The 18597-nt window shown below is 38.0% G+C and overlaps 2 protein-coding genes across 5 annotated transcripts; both read left to right on the top strand.

Moving 5' to 3' along the window:
* The first annotated feature begins 4863 nt into the window (after positions 1-4863).
* Positions 4864-6836, top strand: LOC143876799 (uncharacterized). Of its 4 annotated transcripts, none has more exons than XM_077378496.1 (4): positions 4864-5263; positions 5468-5523; positions 5824-5882; positions 6016-6836. In XM_077378496.1, exons 1-4 carry the CDS (start codon positions 5027-5029, stop codon positions 6582-6584), a joined length of 921 nt encoding a protein of 306 aa, XP_077234611.1. In that variant the 5' UTR covers positions 4864-5026; the 3' UTR covers positions 6585-6836. The 4 variants fall into 4 exon arrangements, with proteins under 4 accessions (XP_077234611.1, XP_077234609.1, XP_077234608.1 ...); XM_077378494.1 differs by having other exon boundaries at positions 6013-6836; XM_077378493.1 differs by having other exon boundaries at positions 4864-5269.
* A 9248-nt stretch (positions 6837-16084) lies between these two features.
* LOC143876798 (uncharacterized) lies at positions 16085-18228 on the top strand. Its single transcript, XM_077378491.1, has 4 exons — positions 16085-16560; positions 16775-16818; positions 17269-17324; positions 17448-18228. Exons 1-4 carry the CDS (start codon positions 16234-16236, stop codon positions 18059-18061), a joined length of 1041 nt encoding a protein of 346 aa, XP_077234606.1. The 5' UTR covers positions 16085-16233; the 3' UTR covers positions 18062-18228.
* Positions 18229-18597: the final 369 nt, after the last annotated feature.

Raw genomic sequence — 18597 nt, 5'->3', positions numbered from 1 at the left:
CGGCTAAAAATTTGAAAAGATGAGATTTTCTAAAGCGAATTGGATTTGATTTGGAGGATTCTCATTGTACCATTTCAGGATTTCCAAGAGGGAGATGTTGAATCATGCGGCCATCAGCCCCGAACGGAGATTCTGGCATCGGTGAAGATCACCGCGTTGACAAAACTTACACATATTGCACACACCCACATGTATTGATTTCCAAAATTATATGTATAATTGGGGCAGTGATAAATCGACCCCCTAATATCTTAAATCGACCTCCGTATATCTCTCTCTATCTAAGCACTGCCCTATATGGGGGTCGATTTAAGATATATGGGGGTTGATTTATCACTAATTATTTTGTATAAAAATTAATTTTCACAAATGGGTGTATTAATCAATTTCATGGCATGTACAATATGTGTTTGGGATTTGTCATTGTGATGATTGTGATGACCATCACGGATCTCTAATGGAGGGCTGACTGCAACTGGGGGAGAATTAAAGGCCATGCCGAACACGCCCTCACTTGTCGTCTGTATGGATAATTTTCATTGTCATTGTGTCATTTTGTCATGAAAGCTCTGTCTACTTGCTATTCTACAACTTTTGAAGTTTCTTCCCAATTCACAAGGGCATTCCTATCTAATTTCTTCCAACCATCATCATACATGTCTTAATTTCACTTTGAGAACATATCCTTCAATTAGTGAAATTAAATTCTTGCAACATAAGATTTCTTTCATCTTGAATTTCTTGTACTATCAAGTTTTATCATTAAGATAAATCATTCTAGTGGCCCCTTATTTTTCAACTTCCCTCATTATATCTACTTCTCTTTTTCTTCAGTCTTGTTGGATTATATCATCCCTATCAAATCTGAAATCTCTTTGGTTCATTAGCTTTCACACCTACTTTTTTTCTGGTTGTCTCATGTTTTCATAGTGAATATCTAAGAAAGGAAACAACCTAGTGAATCCTTCCATTGACCAGTAATTTCTGAATCACATTTAATTCATGTGTTTATTTCTTTACCGATAGTTTCATACAAGAAGTAATAACGGACAATTTTAAGAGGCTGTGATTAATCTTACTAAAAATGTATCTCTAAATATGAGTCCTTCACATTAAAGTGAAAGGCTACAAGCCTCTCATATCTAAATGCTAATTAATGTTATCCGTATTTTAGCAACCCATCTGATTAATTCAAAATAAAAAAATAAATAATCAGAAATATCTTTTTTCATAAAATTTCAACCAATAAAATCTTTTGTTAAGAGTCAATGGGGGCTTTATCTCTTTCCTTAGATAAAGCCCGCAGAGAGAAAAGAAACAAAAAAGAATGCGTCTGCAATGATTCCTGTGTTTTCTTCTTTATTTTCCAGACAGAATACCAGTATGCTATTAGCCCTCTAACATTAGAATACTTTTAGAGATACCCAAAGAGCCACTCTTTTGTCTTTTAATCTTAATCATAAATTAGAAAATTTATTTCAATTTGAACTTATCAAATGCAGTGAATTTGGGAACCGATTGTAACTTTAGTCCAATAATCAGTTTTGGACTCACAATCTGTTATCATATCCAAAACAAACAGGCCGGACCTTAGAATGGTAAGTGGCTGGGTCAGAAAGAAGGGGATATTCCTAAATCGGATGATTCATTCTCTTCATCTAGTGGCCCATTGTGAATGACCAACAACACCAAAATTATGTTGTGTGAATGCAAATTGGGATAAAAAAAACGAAAGCAATAGGAGAAATAAAAGCAGAAACACATAATAGTATAATACAACTATGTAAGTCGTCAAAGAGATGAGAATTGAGAAGGTTCTTATTATGTCCGAGGTTAATGTTACAAAGCTTTCTCTCTCGTAATGTCTCGCATTCTGATAGTGATTATCATACACCAATACTTCCATTATGTTGTTGTGATAGATCTTGTATTGTGCTAGTGATTGATCATGCACCTATACGAATCTACAATAGAGAGAGGAACGGAATTTCGAATCCCATGTGGGATAAACTTTCTTTTCAATTCCTGGGCATTACATTGAAGTCAGACATTCATGGCTACGGCATATTCTTTTGTTGGAGGTTTAGAATTAGGACCGGATGGGGCCCTTAAATGCCTCAATTTGAATAGATGGGTCGAAAATAAATTGTTAATAAAAAAGGGAAAAGTCCAAGTAATTACAAAAAAGAGTGAATTTAGGGATAAATGGCTGTTTCAACTCTATTGACCTTGGAATGGCGACCAACTGTCCAAAAGACCATTTTTGCTTTTCTGTCTCCTCTTATTTTTTATTTTTTCATCTCCACCTATTCGTTGGACAGCCAACAGCCCCTTCAACTCGGAAGAAGAAGAAGTGGAAGGACTGGAAGGGGAACATAAAGAAGGAGGAAAAAAGAAGAATTGATACCAGAAAAATAAACGCATTTGAAAAAGATTGAATCGATTGACAAAAGATCGGGTCGACCTGTTTGTTTGTTTCTTCTGGCAAGCTGTCGACCTGCTCTTTTGCGAGTCAACCCATATATGTGTATCTCTCTCTACATTAATTGTTGTCCTTTCCCAAAAACATCCTAAGAAGATGCCCATAAAATTAAGGTAGAAGGCTTCCTCTTCTTTCTCAAACACAAAGCAAACCAAATAGAAATCCATCCCCCCCCCCCCCCCCCCCCCATTACATATCTTTCATTCTCGTCTCTTTCTTTCTATGTTTATCCTATACATTCTCTATATAAGCATGGTGTGATCATTCAACCTTATCATAGTATCAAAGAACAACTCATCGAACCTCGTTCTAGGCGCCACTCAGCCCCACCTCTACAAATCCAATCCCTGCCCCCTTGCTCCCTTCAAGATTTGACAAGTATCTCTTCCACCACCAATATTTGGGGCTTCCACTCAAAAGCAAAGATCCGACATCGGAAATGTGAGGAGATGTGGATTGGCTTATAAGGGCTTGGCATGGTATATATTGGGTATTGTTTGCCTTCTTGTTATTACCTATCCTGGCCACAGGAATGGAATGGGAAATTTCTGAGTTTAGTAATAGGTTTCTTCGAGGGAACCTACACCTCCATACATAAGTTTGTTCTGAGAGTAAAAGTGATATCTTTAATGAGATATTATTATGCAATAAGAGTCTAACGGTTACAGTACTTGAAAATAGGAAAACAGATAACACTCCTAACTAATCTAGACACCTGGACTAACATGACTCTCCCACGTAAAAGGATCCACTAGAATACTTAATGTTACGAAGAATACTTCCCCAGACACGTTTTATTAACATAAAAACAAAGCAAAGAAATATGGGAAATCTAACCCCCGCCCATATCTCACACGTAACATGGATCCCTCCCCTTAACGGCTAGCTTTAAGGGTGAGTTCTACCCAGGTCCCAACAAGTGGTATCAAAGCCAAGGCGTGGTATCCCCGGTATGCCTTCGAGGATGGAAAAATCCCTCGGGGAAGATCTCGGTAACCCCGGTGTGCCTCCAAGGATGGAAAAATTGCCGGGGGGTGGGGGGTGGATTTTGTAGTTCCCACGTTGCTCCCACGTGGAGGGGCGAGATTGTCCACGTGGCTTCCATGTGGAGGGGGAGATTGTTGGGTGTTCCATGCAAAAGCAAAGATCCCACATCAGAAATTTGAGGAGATGTGGATGGGCTTATAAGGGCTTGGGCACCCTCCTCCTTAACGGCTAGCTTTCAAGGGTGAGTTCTACCCGGGTCCCAACATCGTTTGCCAGTGGTGTTGCATCCCTTCATGATGTTCTCACACGCATCTCCCCACTCTCACCCCCTAATTTGATATTGTGGCTGCCGACCCTACAACAGAAAGAGTGTACATCCTTTTTCTCTTCTTAAGTTTGTAGGTGATTTAAATGGCCTCTCCTCTACCCACCCCACTTACACACAAGGATGGACCTATGCCGAACACCAACTCCGCTATATCAAGAATTCCTTTCAAAAACTCGTAACACTCAGCAATGTGTTGGGTTTCATCTTGTTTCACGTTTCATGGGGGTTAATATTTGTGATAATAAGTTACCTATTGTAACTAGACTTACCATAGAGGGCCGGGGTGGTTTCCTAAACCATATGAAAGAGGTCTTGGGTAAGAAGAAAAACAACGTGAGAGATCTATTTTGGATGTAGGAGTGCAAACCATACAAAATTTTAGTATGCATCTTGTGATTTGCTTGTACTTTTCCAATCTCTTTTGTGTAGAGGATCAGACCGCAATTTACCCTGGGGATATCTCAACACAATGCTGTACTTTCCTGCTCAAAGGAGCCTTCTGTTTTAGTTTTCAAATAGGCCCACCCACGATGCTCGAAATCAAAACAACAAGCGACATCATGAATTGGTGGTGGTATGGGTGCGGGGATGTCTCCGGCCATTTTAATAAGAGACCAACAAGCTAACGAGGTTTTGCACTGATTAGAAGGAGCCATTAATTAGATGAACGGTCAAATCGCATCGATGGCAGGTAAGTGGGCGCATATGACCCCATCTCACAAAAAACTAAGAAAAATTCCATCTCACCATATGAACTTAAATTTTATTTTTTTCTATAAAAGCCAACATGGCGGCTAAGGCAAGCCGAGCCAAGAGCATCGCTTTTAAAACTTTTTATAGGAGGTGGGACCCAGTTGTTTTGTGTCGTTGAGACCTGGGAAGTTCATGTCGTACACCATGCCCACCCACAACCAGATAAATATTGCTTATCATTTGATTCATTTCCACCCTGTCATCTCTCCGTACACATCTACCGCCAGTATCCGGTCACCCCATACGTGTCTCACACCAGTTACCGGACCTTTTCGTGCGCGTGTCTGGTACCTAAGAAAAATAAAAAATAAAACACCACCAAAAGCCTAAAAAGACGAGAGAGAGAGAGAGAGACACACACATTCCCGTTGAGGAATGAGGGGTTTTGCACTCCCATCTTTCCTGAAAACCTAATCTGGACTACAAATCAAACCCTCTTTGCCCTTCTCTTTCTCATCCTTCAATCCCTTGGTTCGATGAGGATCCGAAAAAGATCATTGCTGCCCTTCATCTTACCAAATAGATCCGAAAAAGATCCATTATCGACTCAAAACCCATCTCAAATAGATAAAAAAGGAACAGAAGAACAACATAGAGAGGAATCAGATGAAAAAGTTGAAGAAGAAGCAAAGGAAACTGAAGGAGGGTTTCATCTAAAGATCGATCGGAAAGGCAAGAGATGGTGCATGTTTCCAATTCAAATTCCCAAACAGGTAGAGGTAGGTGCTTTGATGAACTACCCTTCTCTTGCCTTTTATTTTTTATGATTATTAAACTGCACGTCCTCCAATCTTCCCCAAAAACAAAAACCCACATAGAAATTTCACACCCCCTTTTGGTTTTTCCCCTTTAATCAATGGGATGAAGTGCACAAGGAAGCAAAAGGGGTGATTATGTGATTTCATGACCTTTTGCAGGTCTTGAAAGAGGAAGAAGAGGAGAGATGGAGTGCAAAAGACAAGGGCAGTCCAAGGTAAAAAAAAAAAAAAAAAAAACTGAATGTTTTACTAATCTTTCATGGTAAAAATGGAGAAAATGGGAATAGGCCATTTATAACATAATAATTTTCTTCTATATGATATTTCTAGAACTAGTATTGCATGCCTTCTTTACTGAGAATCCACCATCAGATATATACATAAAATATGTATCTCTAACATCTAGCTAACCACTAGCAGTGCATTTTAGAATAAGTGTGAGAGATATGATAGGCCTAAATGGGGTGTTGCCTTATTATTTTCGTGTTTTTATTTGTGCTTATACGAGCTGACAGGAACGGGAAAACAAACCCTTTGGGTGCAGAAACTGCTAGGATTCCCTTTTCCTCTCAAGGTAATTAACAAAGATATAGGAAGAAACTGAAGGGGGGAAAAAAACTCATGAATTTTTATCACATTTGCTTACTGGGTTTTTGTTATTTCTCCTCTCTTTTTTTTAATCTTTTGATACATGGGGTCGTCAGTAGCTACGAGGTGGCATGAGGGAGAAACAGCATTTCCATTGAAGAAAAGAAAAGGGAGCTATGATTGGGAAAGAGAAGAGACAATGATAGAGAAAGAGAAAAAAAGGATGAAGAAAACCAAGAAAAAACATATTGATAATGAAGAAGCAGAAGAAGAAATGGATGGTGGTGTTAAGAAACGAAGGAAGAGAAGTGCCTTAATGGAGGGTTCGAGGTGCAGTCGTGTTAATGGGAGGGGTTGGAGATGTTGTCAACAAACACTTGTTGGTTATTCTCTTTGTGAACATCATTTAGGAAAGGGAAGGCTCAAGAGTATGAGTAGTACCTATACCATAACTAAACCCAACAATGATGGTGAAGAAAATTTCGGATTGTTATCTTCATCGGTGCAGAAGCCACCGGAGAAGGATATGTCCCCGGAAAAAGAAAGGGATGAGCACTCGCCGGTGAGAAAGAAGAGGAAGAAGATTGGGATTGTGAAGGCTCGATCCATCAGAAGCCTCCTCGGCCAAACCCAAGCACTACTTCCAACAACGATAATTTCTACTACTATTGATAATACCTTGATATGAAAGAAGTGAAGGATATTGTAGCAATGTTATATTTTCGTGTGAGTAGTGCTAGTGTAACCAGTTTGGTGTAATGGGTAATATTTCATCGCGAATTTGCCTTCAAATCTTCTTTTTTTGTTCATTATTTTCTGTTTGTGGGTTGATTTCAAAGAAGAGAAGAGGGGCCTTTTGAGCGTGAGAAAGTGTAATTGTGTGGCTGTATATGTAAGTTCCTTTATATCTCTATCAAGCTTTTTTGGCGTTTTTAGTGTTTTTGACCTTGTAGTATATCATCGTGCACTTGGATGTCTTGTTTTTTTCACCGGGACACGTGAGAAGCGTTCCTCTCTTTTTGGATTTTATAACAGAAATCTACTAAGACGAGGATACTTGTTCCTGGTGTGTTTTGGTATAACTAAAGAAGCCTGTGTATCAATCAAAACACTCTTCAATTGTCAAAGAACTTACTAGTTGCACTAATGGGAGACAGAAAATATGATTTCAAATTCAACTTCCAAATTCTTGATGATCAGAGAATCCAACGGTCCAATTTTGATGGGTTGATGAAGGACTTTTTGTAGGGCTTGAAGCACCAAAATTATTCATGTCGAAATACAATGGGATTTCGATAATTTCACTTTTTATATAGTATTTACCCGTCACTTGCACATCTGAAAAAGTAGTGGATTTGGTAACCGAAGCTAAGGTCTTCAAAACATAAATGCGTAGGGCCTATGTATTTGGATACCACCAAAAACTAATTATCATACACAGTTGGAGCTCTTGTAATTAATGCTTCATAAATTTATATTCTCTTATATCCTATGCTCACACCACGAGACGGGCTCACACCATGAGACGACATTGTTCTTACTCTGGTAATATACAAAATCTCTTATTTCTATTACTTAATAGGAAAATCTAATAATATAAGATATAAGAGAGTATCTTCTTAGGAAATGTTACACTACTGTATGTTGTCACAACATAGGAGAAGGAGACATCAGCTTCATAACTGGGGTTTGAACTGTTAGAAATAGTTTCAGTTTTGATCATCATTATTGTATATCCAAGCCCAATTGAGTACGTATGATCTCCTTTCTGAGTCAAGCCTTCGCCATTGTCACATGCACAAGCATTAAGGTAAATTAATTGTAACTTTCTGGTTCATTATTTGTAGAGAATTTTAGATGAAGGAAATTTTCATAACTATCGATCAGTCAAGAAAACTCATGTTAAATCCATCCATCTCTTGGCCCATATTACTCGGAACACAAATCAAATGCCTATGTTAGAAACAAACAAGAGAGTGTTTTCCTGACAGAAAAGGGGGAACAGGTGATAAGACTTACTTTCTAAATTCTTAATATTCTTTAATATTTGTATAAAATGATGCGACCAGCTATCGAAGAGCCCCAACCGTATCCTTATGTCTTTATATGGTGAAGTTGTGGACACTCTGAGTGTAGGGAAAAAAAATAAAGTGGAGCCTAATTTTTTGTAGGGGAAATGATATATTCACCTCATTTTCTTCCCTAGCTACGACCTTGTAGGGTAAAATGAGTAGTCATAAATACACCCGGGGAAGAAAAAGGGGTATCACTTCCCCTGACCTAAAGATTCATTTGTTGGGCCCCGACATTGATAGGTTGTGCCCCCCAAATTTTCGGCATAGGTTGATCCTATCCCTCCTATTAGTGGGGGTTTAAAATGGATATCATAGTACAGAAACCTCTATATACATGGGAGGGTTAGGATAATCTTATGGAGAAGATTTTTGGGGCATGGCCTATCTTTGTTGGGACCTAACAAACGAATGATTTAAATCACCCAATAAAAGAGGGCCCACTATATTTTTTCTGCTACACTTACATATATATATATATAAGCGAGTTCACCATATAAAAAAGTCAATATCATATTTCATGGCCAAATTACCATATAATTTTATATGCAAATAATGGTTATGGGAAAGCAAATGGTCTTATTTTGCCTGTATTCTTATTTGCATATAATCCTCTCCTTATGAACTTCCTAGTTTCCATGATACATTTGTATTTATCTTAGTCATGGGCTTTCAAATAGGCTTTCATGTCCCATTTGCAAATGAGATTAACTTAAAATAATCGTTTTTGTAAATAAGCATCGATTTTGGTTGTATCCAAAGACGCCTCTAGGCGCCACTTTTTTATGGACATTTCCATTTTAATGAAGAATAAAAATAATGTTTTCAATTTTTGAAAACGTCCTCTATAATTGGAAATTGGAATCAGCTGCCATGAGAACATATCGCATATAAACTTGAAAATTCTTCTCAAAATTAAAAAGGCGAATTCAAAGTTGGAAGGAAAGCGAAATCCACTACAAGTTGTTTGGACTGAAAGGAAAAAATGAGAAAGAGGTTTGTTTTGTGGTATCTTCTCCTTTTGGTTATAAGGAGGCTCGATATCGAATCAGCTTTGGTGAGCGTGTTGCAGATTCTAATATCCTACGAATCTTATTTCAACGGCTAATCTCGTACTAAAAGAGCTTTTGCATTTGAAGCTCTGTGGTTTGTGTAACTTTGTGCCTTTCACAGCACACTAGGAAACACAGGAGGGCTATTAGTACTCTTTGCGTTAGCACCTAGTACGATTGTTTTTGTATCGGGCACATGGGGTGTGTTGACCAAAATAACTGAAGAGTGTTTGGAAATATATCTAAAAGAATGATGAAGATGATTCAAAGCGTTTAAATTTTCCACACCAGATGACTTTCTCTCTCTTTATTTCGTATTCAAATAGGTTATGTTCACCTGTTTTCCCCGGGGAAGGAAAAGAAAATATTTTCCGGGAATCTGACGTGGAATTAGGAAAAGAAATCTAGGGAATCTGTGCAGGAAAAGGTTTCCCTGGACTGCTTCTGGACTCTTCACTTGCGCAGGAAAATGTTTCCAGGAAAACTGCTTGCCCTTCTTTTTGCACTAGTTTCCCAGGGAAACGAAACCCTGTGTCTTTGGTCGGAAATGAAATTTTTCCATGTCATTTGTTGACTTATCGCAGAAATTCCACATGTGTAATTCTATTTTCCCTGGAAAGCAAGTGAACCCCAGAATTCTGTCTTGTCAAGGAAAAAAGAGGCTGTTTTCCAGGGATTAGCTTTCCAGGGAACGCAAGTAAACAGAGCCATAAGGAAACCTGTGAGGGGAAATAAGGAAAACACTTTGAAAACGGAATCCCGTCTAGAAAATAAAGACAACAGTGGAAATGGCTGTCGATTTGGTCATTTTCACTTCATTGTCGAGCTCTTCAACGCCTTTTTGCTAATGTGGCACCAATAATTGATCCCCATTTTTTTTTAACAAAACGGATTCCCATTTTGTTAGCAATGCTCAGGGAAATAATATGTGTTTAGTCATGGTTATAACTCCCTCCCGATGCAAGGCGTCATTAAATGTTTTTAGCGATGGATGTGTCAACATATAAATGTGTTGGCCATCGCCAGTTATAAGATTCCGAATATTTTTTTTATTTATAAAAAAAAAAACCTCTATAGCGGTGAAATGATTCCGTATCTATAACTCATCTGTCGCCAATTAGAAAATCCTAAAATTAGCGATGGAAATTATCCGTCCCCCTATTTATTTTAAAAGAACTAGAGATGATATTATCATCACGAATATCTGTAGGTGGAATTGGAGACGGTGAACAAATGAATAGTTTAGAAAATCCAAAGAGGTTGGCCCCACTATAGTTTTGTATGTGCGGCCACCATATTGTAACACTTAAAGGGGATTGCTTCTTCTTTCTTTTTTTCCTTCTATTTAAAACTTGAAGCTGTTACAGGGTCAAATTGCTGGCCACTTGTTTTATTTTCTATTTTATTTTTGGGGTAACTTTACATTTTATCACATAATTGAAAAATTGCTAGGCAAACAATCGCGATCCATAGCAAAGCTAAATATCAATTTTTGGTCTCACACACAACATATATGTGTAATCGAGACAGGTGATGTTATAGAACATCATAAGCAACCCACATGGTCTTGGTCCCATGCCAAAAGAAAATCTCATCCCATCTTTGGACCTTTTCATGCTCCCCCCTCACTCCCACTCCCACTCCTCTTCTGTTCATCTCTCACAACTGACCCCACAAATGTTAAATATTTTTTGGGCGATGGCCAAACACCCGATTACAAGTAGGGAAATGATTTATTGGCCCCCTTTTCTTCCCTGGCCACCCGTTAAAGGAGTAATCATCTGTCCAAGAGTTGTTGTATCCGGTAGGATCAACGGATCCATTCGCATCCACGTGGGTCCCACTATTTTCCACCGATAAGGTAAAGGACAAATTTTCAAAGACAAGGAAGAGACGGGGAAAATCAAATCCCCTCCTGCAAAGGTTACCCGTCAAATCGTCAATTAAATGGAAAATAGGAAATCAGAGGCTTTTCTCTGGTCGAGTAAAATCATATAAGGTTTTGGTCGCTAGAGCTAAATTGGTAAGTTTCATACTTCACCCATTTCACTAGTAAATCTGGTGGGCCACTTGATCTAAACCGCCCATCTTGTAGACTACTTTACAGCATACTACTCGTACCAATTTAATGTGACTTTACGCTCTGTCTGGTTGCCTCGGTGCAAAAGATTAGGTTTTGGTTATATTATCTGCGTCAATAATAAAATAAGATTCCATTTAAAAGAAAACTTATAAAAAAATAAAAGAAGGGTGGAATTATGGGGAATTAGTCCTTTCCACTAAGGCCCTGTTTGGATTGCCGGAATTTTAAACTTTTCTAGAATTTCTTGCCTTTCCACTATATAATTACACATGAAAAAATGTAACTTCAACTACATCAGTTCAAGTTTTATTTACAGTGTTATCCCTCTAAACAAGCCATAATCATATCATTTCCCATCTTATAAAGAAGGAAAAGGAAGGTGGAGATTTTAGTATCTTTACGATCCCAAAGAAGGTTAAGCTTGGAACCTAAAATCCACTTTCTCTTCAAAGATCTTTGGAATTTTGTGGGTAAGCTAGCATGGTAGTGGGGGATGAGGAACTAAAGTTTACCCTGCTTTTCTTTCTTTTCTTTTTTATTTTATCAGAATTAGCCCCACCTTGCCATCTTATTCTGTTGAAAATCTGAAAAGGATTAACAAACCAACAAAAGTTCGTCAAGTTTCATACAAAGAGACAGTCCGTAAGTCGGCCCACCCACTCAGATGAAGGATGATTGGATTGTTTACCCCCTAAAGCTTCCCTTATATGATGATTTTAATTTTCTGATTTCCTGCAATGGGTCCCACATTTTAATGCTCTAAACCGTCCCTTGGCAGGGCTTTCTTTGGATCTTCTGTAGTTCTGTGGAAAAATAAATAAAATCATGCCGATTGTCATCTACTTTCAAGGACATCTCTCTTTCAAGGAGGGAGCGGGGTGTTCCCCTGGAATAATAGGGTACTTCTAAAGGAAGTTGATCATGGATTCTCATTAAGCCTGCACTTGATTCTTTTTGGGGCATCAACCCGAGCAGTTATATAATAGGGGATGGCTATACATTTGTTAGCGATATGTCCTAACATCCAATAGAGAAGGTAATACTATAGCTTAGCTAATGAGGCTTACGAGAAAAATGCCAACCTTGTCTATTGGAGTTGGAAAGATATTCACATTCAAACTTGAAGTGCTACGAGATGTGATCTGGGGGGGATCTCAAACATGCTTGTTAGATGATGTCTCTTTCTTTGTTTTCAGTTTCATGCCCTCCTAATGTTCCCCTTTTATATATTAGTAAATGCAAGGACCTAGCCCCGGGTGGTAAATAAGTTTTCTGTTAAAAAGTTAAAAAATATTTCGACGCTCTAAAAATTAATATTGTTGGGTGGACTCATTTTATATAAGGTTTTAGAGAGTATTAATTATTAGGTACGTGTTGGCCATTATCTCCCTTTTACACCTAGTCACGTTGGACCTCCTTAATCTTTGCTCGTGCTATATATGTTTCACTAAGTTTTACACCTGTTGTCTATCAATAAGAGAATTTGGTTGTTGCCACTGCTAGGCGGGAGCCTGTTGTTGCTATCTTAACTGCGTCTGCCATCGGTTCCATTCATTGCAACTATCATGTAGAATCCATGAATGCTGCGACAATCACAATGGATTCCACTAATTAAAGAGATTGAAGAATGCTTCTTATTGTACGTACGTATAGTATACTCTATATACAATATATACTTTGAAGGGCATTAATGTTCATGTGGTTGTACTTTATTTAAGTTTCCTAAGAACGTACCCTCTTATTTCGGTATCACTAGATTTTTGCATCAAGTATTAAAAATAAGATATCAGCATAGGAAAAATATTGATTCCTATGCTGACCAATAAGATATAAGAGATTATGAATTTAGACGATATTGGCACTACAATGTTTTGATAATTGCACTAATTAATCTTGTCTCTTACCATTTAAACAACTTTCAAAATTTATTACAGTTCCCAAAAAAGATCTCAGAAACCAATTAAACAAGGACAAGCTGAGTTCGTGCAATTATTTTTAAACACGGTACTGCCGATATCAGTTGCCTAAATTTATGGAGCATTGATTATTGGAGCCGCATCTGTGTGTAGTTCTTATTAAACACTTATAGTAGAAAAATTATATACATGCAACTGTTCACATTCTACACCAAAAAAAATACACATTACTGGATGTTAGGATTAATACTACAATGAGTTCACACCCTACTACAGAATTCTATGAGATCTACTCAATTAAACAGCTAGATGAGTAATCTAAGGGTCGATTTTAGTGTGCAGTTGGAGCCAAAATTCAATTGGGTTGGACACCCAAATTGACCCAATATCATGCTTGCATCATAGGGGGCTGATTATCTAAGTTCATCTCGAAACTATATTAATTAATCATATGGAATTTGGTAGCGACCATCGCAAAAGGTATTTGCGGGCTGGCTACTGCATGAGAGAGCAGCCACATAGGATGAATTAAATGAATAAGACAAAATCTATTAAAAAGTAAGCCAATGTGGCTGCTCTCTCATGCAACAGCCGGTCCGAGAAATGCGATGGTCCTTAGCAAATCCTTATATTATTGATGGAATGTGATGGGGCCCCATGAAATGATACGGGTCCCACAGAACATAATAGTAATTTAAGTTACCTAATTCTCTTTTTTTTAATTAAATTACATAGTCAACAACATGATTAGAAATATATGAAGAGAATAAGATATTTGTTAAGAAGCTTTGAAAGGCCCCATGTATTTCAAGTCCAACCAAACATATTTGAGACGATTACTTTCACGACTAATTGTGTTTTGCGCCATCGATTAAAGGGCGCATACACCGCCAAGCTATTTTATATTTATTTATTTATGTCTTTTCTTGTGTTTTCTTAGGGCGTATATACGGTTGTAGCAGATTCCACGTCCAAAAGGAGAAAAGTTGATTACCATCCGTTGATTTATCTTATTTAGTCAATAAAGTAATGATTTCCCAAGGGAGGGAAATAGAATCGATTCTCAATTCCTCGGCTACATTGTTACAAGAAACTCGGCTTCATTATTTCTAGTAAACTGATTATTTTGAATTTATAGTGAGAATTGATAGAGTCCTTAAATGCCTTTTTCCCTGCAGAAGGATAATGTAATTCTTTTGACAAGGAAAAGGACAACATTTTCTTTTTATAGGAAGTAATGTTTTGCCCCTCTTCTCCAGCTTTCCCCCCACTTTTTTTCTGTTTTTTTTTCTTAAAATGGCTCTCGTCATTTTAAGGAGAAATTATATGCCGAACGAAGTACCACCCTTGATATTTTATAGGCTGCTGTCAGATCAAATATGAAGGGTGGATTGCCGTTCATCAAAAAATTATGAACTCGTTAAAAAAGGGGCGGCCTAGTGCACGTGGCTCCTGTCATTGCAGGGCGTGGGGAGGGCTAGATGTATGCAGCCTTACCCCTCCTTTGCAAAGAAACTGTTTCTGTGACTCGAACCCACGACCACTAGGTTAGGATGGAGCAACCTTAGTACCTTACCGTTGCGCCAAGGCTCGTCCTCTGCTTGTCTGCTCGTTCACCATATAAAATCATTAGTTTTAAGTATTGTGATATATCAGTTCACATATCATTATATATCTAGATTGCCTCCTTTCCTATACACCAATATATCTGAATTATTAGAGAAAAATTTAGAATATTCTTTATATATCAATATCCAAGGGGATCCAATATGATCGATATTTTGAGACCTTCCAACCATGTTTTTAAGAAAAGACTAAGGGCATGTTTGACAGCTATGAACAAATATTCCATGGAATATTTGTGGGTGCTAGCTGTGAGAGAGGGGTGCCAGAGGGGAAGACTGGGTGGGGGGGAGAAATAGAAGTTCCTAAAAATAAGAGTAAAAAAAATGCCTCGCTACTATCTCGGGTCGGTTGCTTTTGATTGAAAAAATTTTAAACATTTTTTTTAAAAAAGTGCATTTTGTCGACTATTTATTACAACTTGCGGCCTTAAAATGCCTATAATCTCCACCAAAATGAGCTGTTGATAAAGATCATGATCCCTAAATGTGAACGTGCGGTCGAGATCATGGAACATCAGCCAGCGTTGTGTGTGTTGCGGTATAGTAACCCTGGGTTATACTCATTTACTAAAATCAATAATCTTTATTTTATTAAAATCTTCTTATCAACACTTTTTATTAAAAATTTATAACTCAAACCTTACCTACTAAACATACTTTTAAAATCATTTTCTGCTACTTTAAAAATTAAAAAAACATCTCCATCTACTATTATTAGGAGATTCATTTCAGCCGTTCCTTTACAACCAATGGGTCCCAAGGTTAGCATCATCTCATAGTACCAAGTTTTTTTAATCTAATATAAGTGCAGATAGGGTCCACCTGATGGATGGGATGGTCCACATTGAAGACCATTTACTCACACGTGGGATGGTCCACATTGGGGCATAGTGATCATGACCGTTGATCTTGTACCGTAAAGAATGGAGATCTCATTCCCAAGATTGAGGACATCTTGATAATGACCAACAATATCCATGACTAGAACATTGTACACGTGGCAGTGGGTCCCACTGATTGAGAAAAGATTTTTCTTAATTTCTGAAGGGGAGGTGAATAGGTGATCCAGTGATCAAAAATATCTTCTCGGCTGCGTGAAACCCACAAGCGGAGAAAAGTAGGGAGCCGAGCCGAGCCGAGCTAATGAGGAGCGGCGATTTCTTTGCATTTTACTCAGCTTTGGAATGTGGGGAGTGCGAGCGAGACCACTTTTTTCTGTCCGTTGAGAGTAATGAGACCTCAGAAAGAGGGACCCACCCGTCAACGAATAAGAAAAAAGAAAAACCGTTCTCGTTATTTGTAATTCCCGTCTCCACCTCCACACTTTTCCCGTACGTGGCCACCTCCTGTTGCCAGTAACCACTAGACCCGCTCTTTCACACGTGCCGACCGCCACAAAATCCTGCCCCGTTGTACGTGCGTCTTTTTTGTGTGGAGTGGTGCAACCAAAAAGAAGAGAGAGATATAGAGAGAGAGAGAGAGAGAGACCTCTTCTATTATTTTCAGGGGTTTGCACTCTTCCAAATCGGCCTGCAAAAAGAGAATAAAACCATCTCTCATCTTCTCTCCTTTCAACCATTTATCAATCGATGAGGATTAGAAAGAGATCCCTACTGCCTTACATTCCATTCTCACCTTCTCTCCCACTTTCAGATCTGTTACCAAATAACAACCCATCTCACAAATACCAAAATGGAACAAGTCAAGAAGAAAAACCAGCGCTAGGGTCTCCCCAACCAGTTTTAGAAGCAGGTGAAAGAAATGAAAAATTAGGGTTGCACCCAGATGAAGATTTCAAGAAACTTCAAGGTTCCTGTGATTTCAAACACCAACCCAAAGAGATTGTGGGTCGATCCTCTTCAGATCTCCAAAGGAGAAATCAAGAAGATAAGCCTATAAATCCAGACCATATGAAGGTAGGTAAACTTAAAACCCCATCTTTATTTTCTGCTTTGTCTTTTTTTTTTTTTTTTTTGGAAGTGCACTATGATTTTTCTGATCTCTTTTTTACCCTTACCCCAAAACAAGCCCTCTTTAAATCTGCACCCATCTGGCTCACATTAATAGATTTACCCTCTTTTGGGTGCAACTCTTCATCTTCTAACAGTAACTCATAACCCTTGATTTCAGGTCTTTCAAGGAGAAGAAGATGCTGGCTACAATAGTAATCTGGGGTAAAAAAATATATATCTCCCCCATTTTCTTTGTTCTTCATCTTTCCATGGTAAAAAGAAAAAAGAAAAAAAAACTGGGTAGCCCACCCCCATTCACTCACCAACCCAATGCTATTTCGAGATTATTCTTCTTTTGCATGTATGTATCTTTTTTAACCCCATACCATGCTTTATGATCATCATCCATACATGCATCCATCTAACCCATCTCTCTTTTTCTGTTTTTATCTGCTTACCTAGTGTAGGATAAAATAATAACTACCCATATGGTTGATACATAACAAAATAAATAGGTGAATATGGTTCTTGGCTTGTGGGCTAACTAACCACTAGTGGATGTGCATTTTAGCATGAGATAGTGATCCACAGCTGTAATACGCCTTTGCTTTGATGCACTCTCATCAAAATTATTCTCTTTATGTTTTTTTGTTTGTACGAACAAACCTACAGGTCAGGTGCAGAAACGGCTACTGGACTTTCCCTTCCTTCTTATTCATCCCATCAATGTACACTTCTTCTTTCTTTCTACATAACCTTTTATTGTTTCAATTGAATTATATACCCTTCTTATTTTGCTTGTTCTCCTTTTTTTTTTTTTTGAATTTTATGTTTGGAATGTGGGTGAGCAGTAGTTGGGAGATGGTGTGAAGGAGAGAGAGCCTTTCCATTAAAGAAGAGGAGAGGGAGCTTTGGCGAAAAAGCGATAATGAAGACGAAGGTAGAGATAAAGACAAATAAGAAGTTGAATGATAATGAGGATGATGGTGATGAAGAAGAAGAAATGGATAGTGGTGTTAAGAAACTAGGGAAGAGTACAAATGGTGGTGCTATAATTCAGGGTTCGAGGTGCAGTCGCGTTAATGGGAGGGGTTGGAGATGTTGCCAACAAACACTTGTTGGTTATTCTCTTTGTGAACACCATTTAGGAAAGGGAAGACTGAGGAGTATGAGCAGTGTTCGTAACCGTTCTTTCGCGGTTACTAGACCCAACAAAGATGAAGAAAATGGCCATGACAATGTGGGATTATTATCAACGTTGGCACAAAAGGATAAGGAGGACATGAATATAGAGGAGGCTGAAGAAGATGATGAGATTCTTAGAGTAACGATGAAGAAGAAGAGAAAGAAGATTGGGATGGTGAAGGCTCGATCAATCAGCAGCTTACTGGGCCAAACAGAACATATAATAACGATAACAACACCCACTGATATTACTACTAGTACTAGTAACGTGATAGTATGATAGAAGAAGTGAGATGGTTCTTCTTTCTCTCGCTTTTTTATTTTGTTTTTGCACAGGATTACAGTTGCACACCTTGCTGGTGTTATTGCTTGCATTTCAGATATGTTTGTGAAGTTATGTGTTAATACTTAATACTGTTTTTTTTAAAAAAAATTTGTTCTCGAGTTTGGATTGTGAGTTTTCATTGCAGGTATAATGAGACGATACTTGTATTTTTTTTTTGGAGTGCATTTCTGTGGTTCTATTGTAAATTTTCTGTTTCAGACTCAGTTTGGTACTTGTGGGTGCACATCTACACTAGCCCATATAGCTTCAAATCTTTCTTTTTTTTCACTCTCTTTCACTACTACTGATATTATTAATATTAATAACAGTATTAATTAACAGTAATAATGATAATAATAAGAGTAAGGGGGTCATAGAATGAGGAGCGGGACCCACGTATGATATTAGGGTGATCTGAACCCTTCATTCCAGAGGGTCCATTGAGGAGATGACATGACCTGAAATTTGCTCTCATCGGATGATCCTAACTC

The sequence above is a fragment of the Tasmannia lanceolata genome, unplaced genomic scaffold (genome assembly GCF_043159265.1).
Source record: "Tasmannia lanceolata isolate RefF3 unplaced genomic scaffold, GAP_Taslan_0.1 ptg000005l, whole genome shotgun sequence".
Lineage (NCBI taxonomy): Eukaryota > Viridiplantae > Streptophyta > Magnoliopsida > Canellales > Winteraceae > Tasmannia > Tasmannia lanceolata.
Note: the sequence above shows the minus strand (reverse complement) of the source record. Positions and strands in the feature narration are given on the sequence as shown.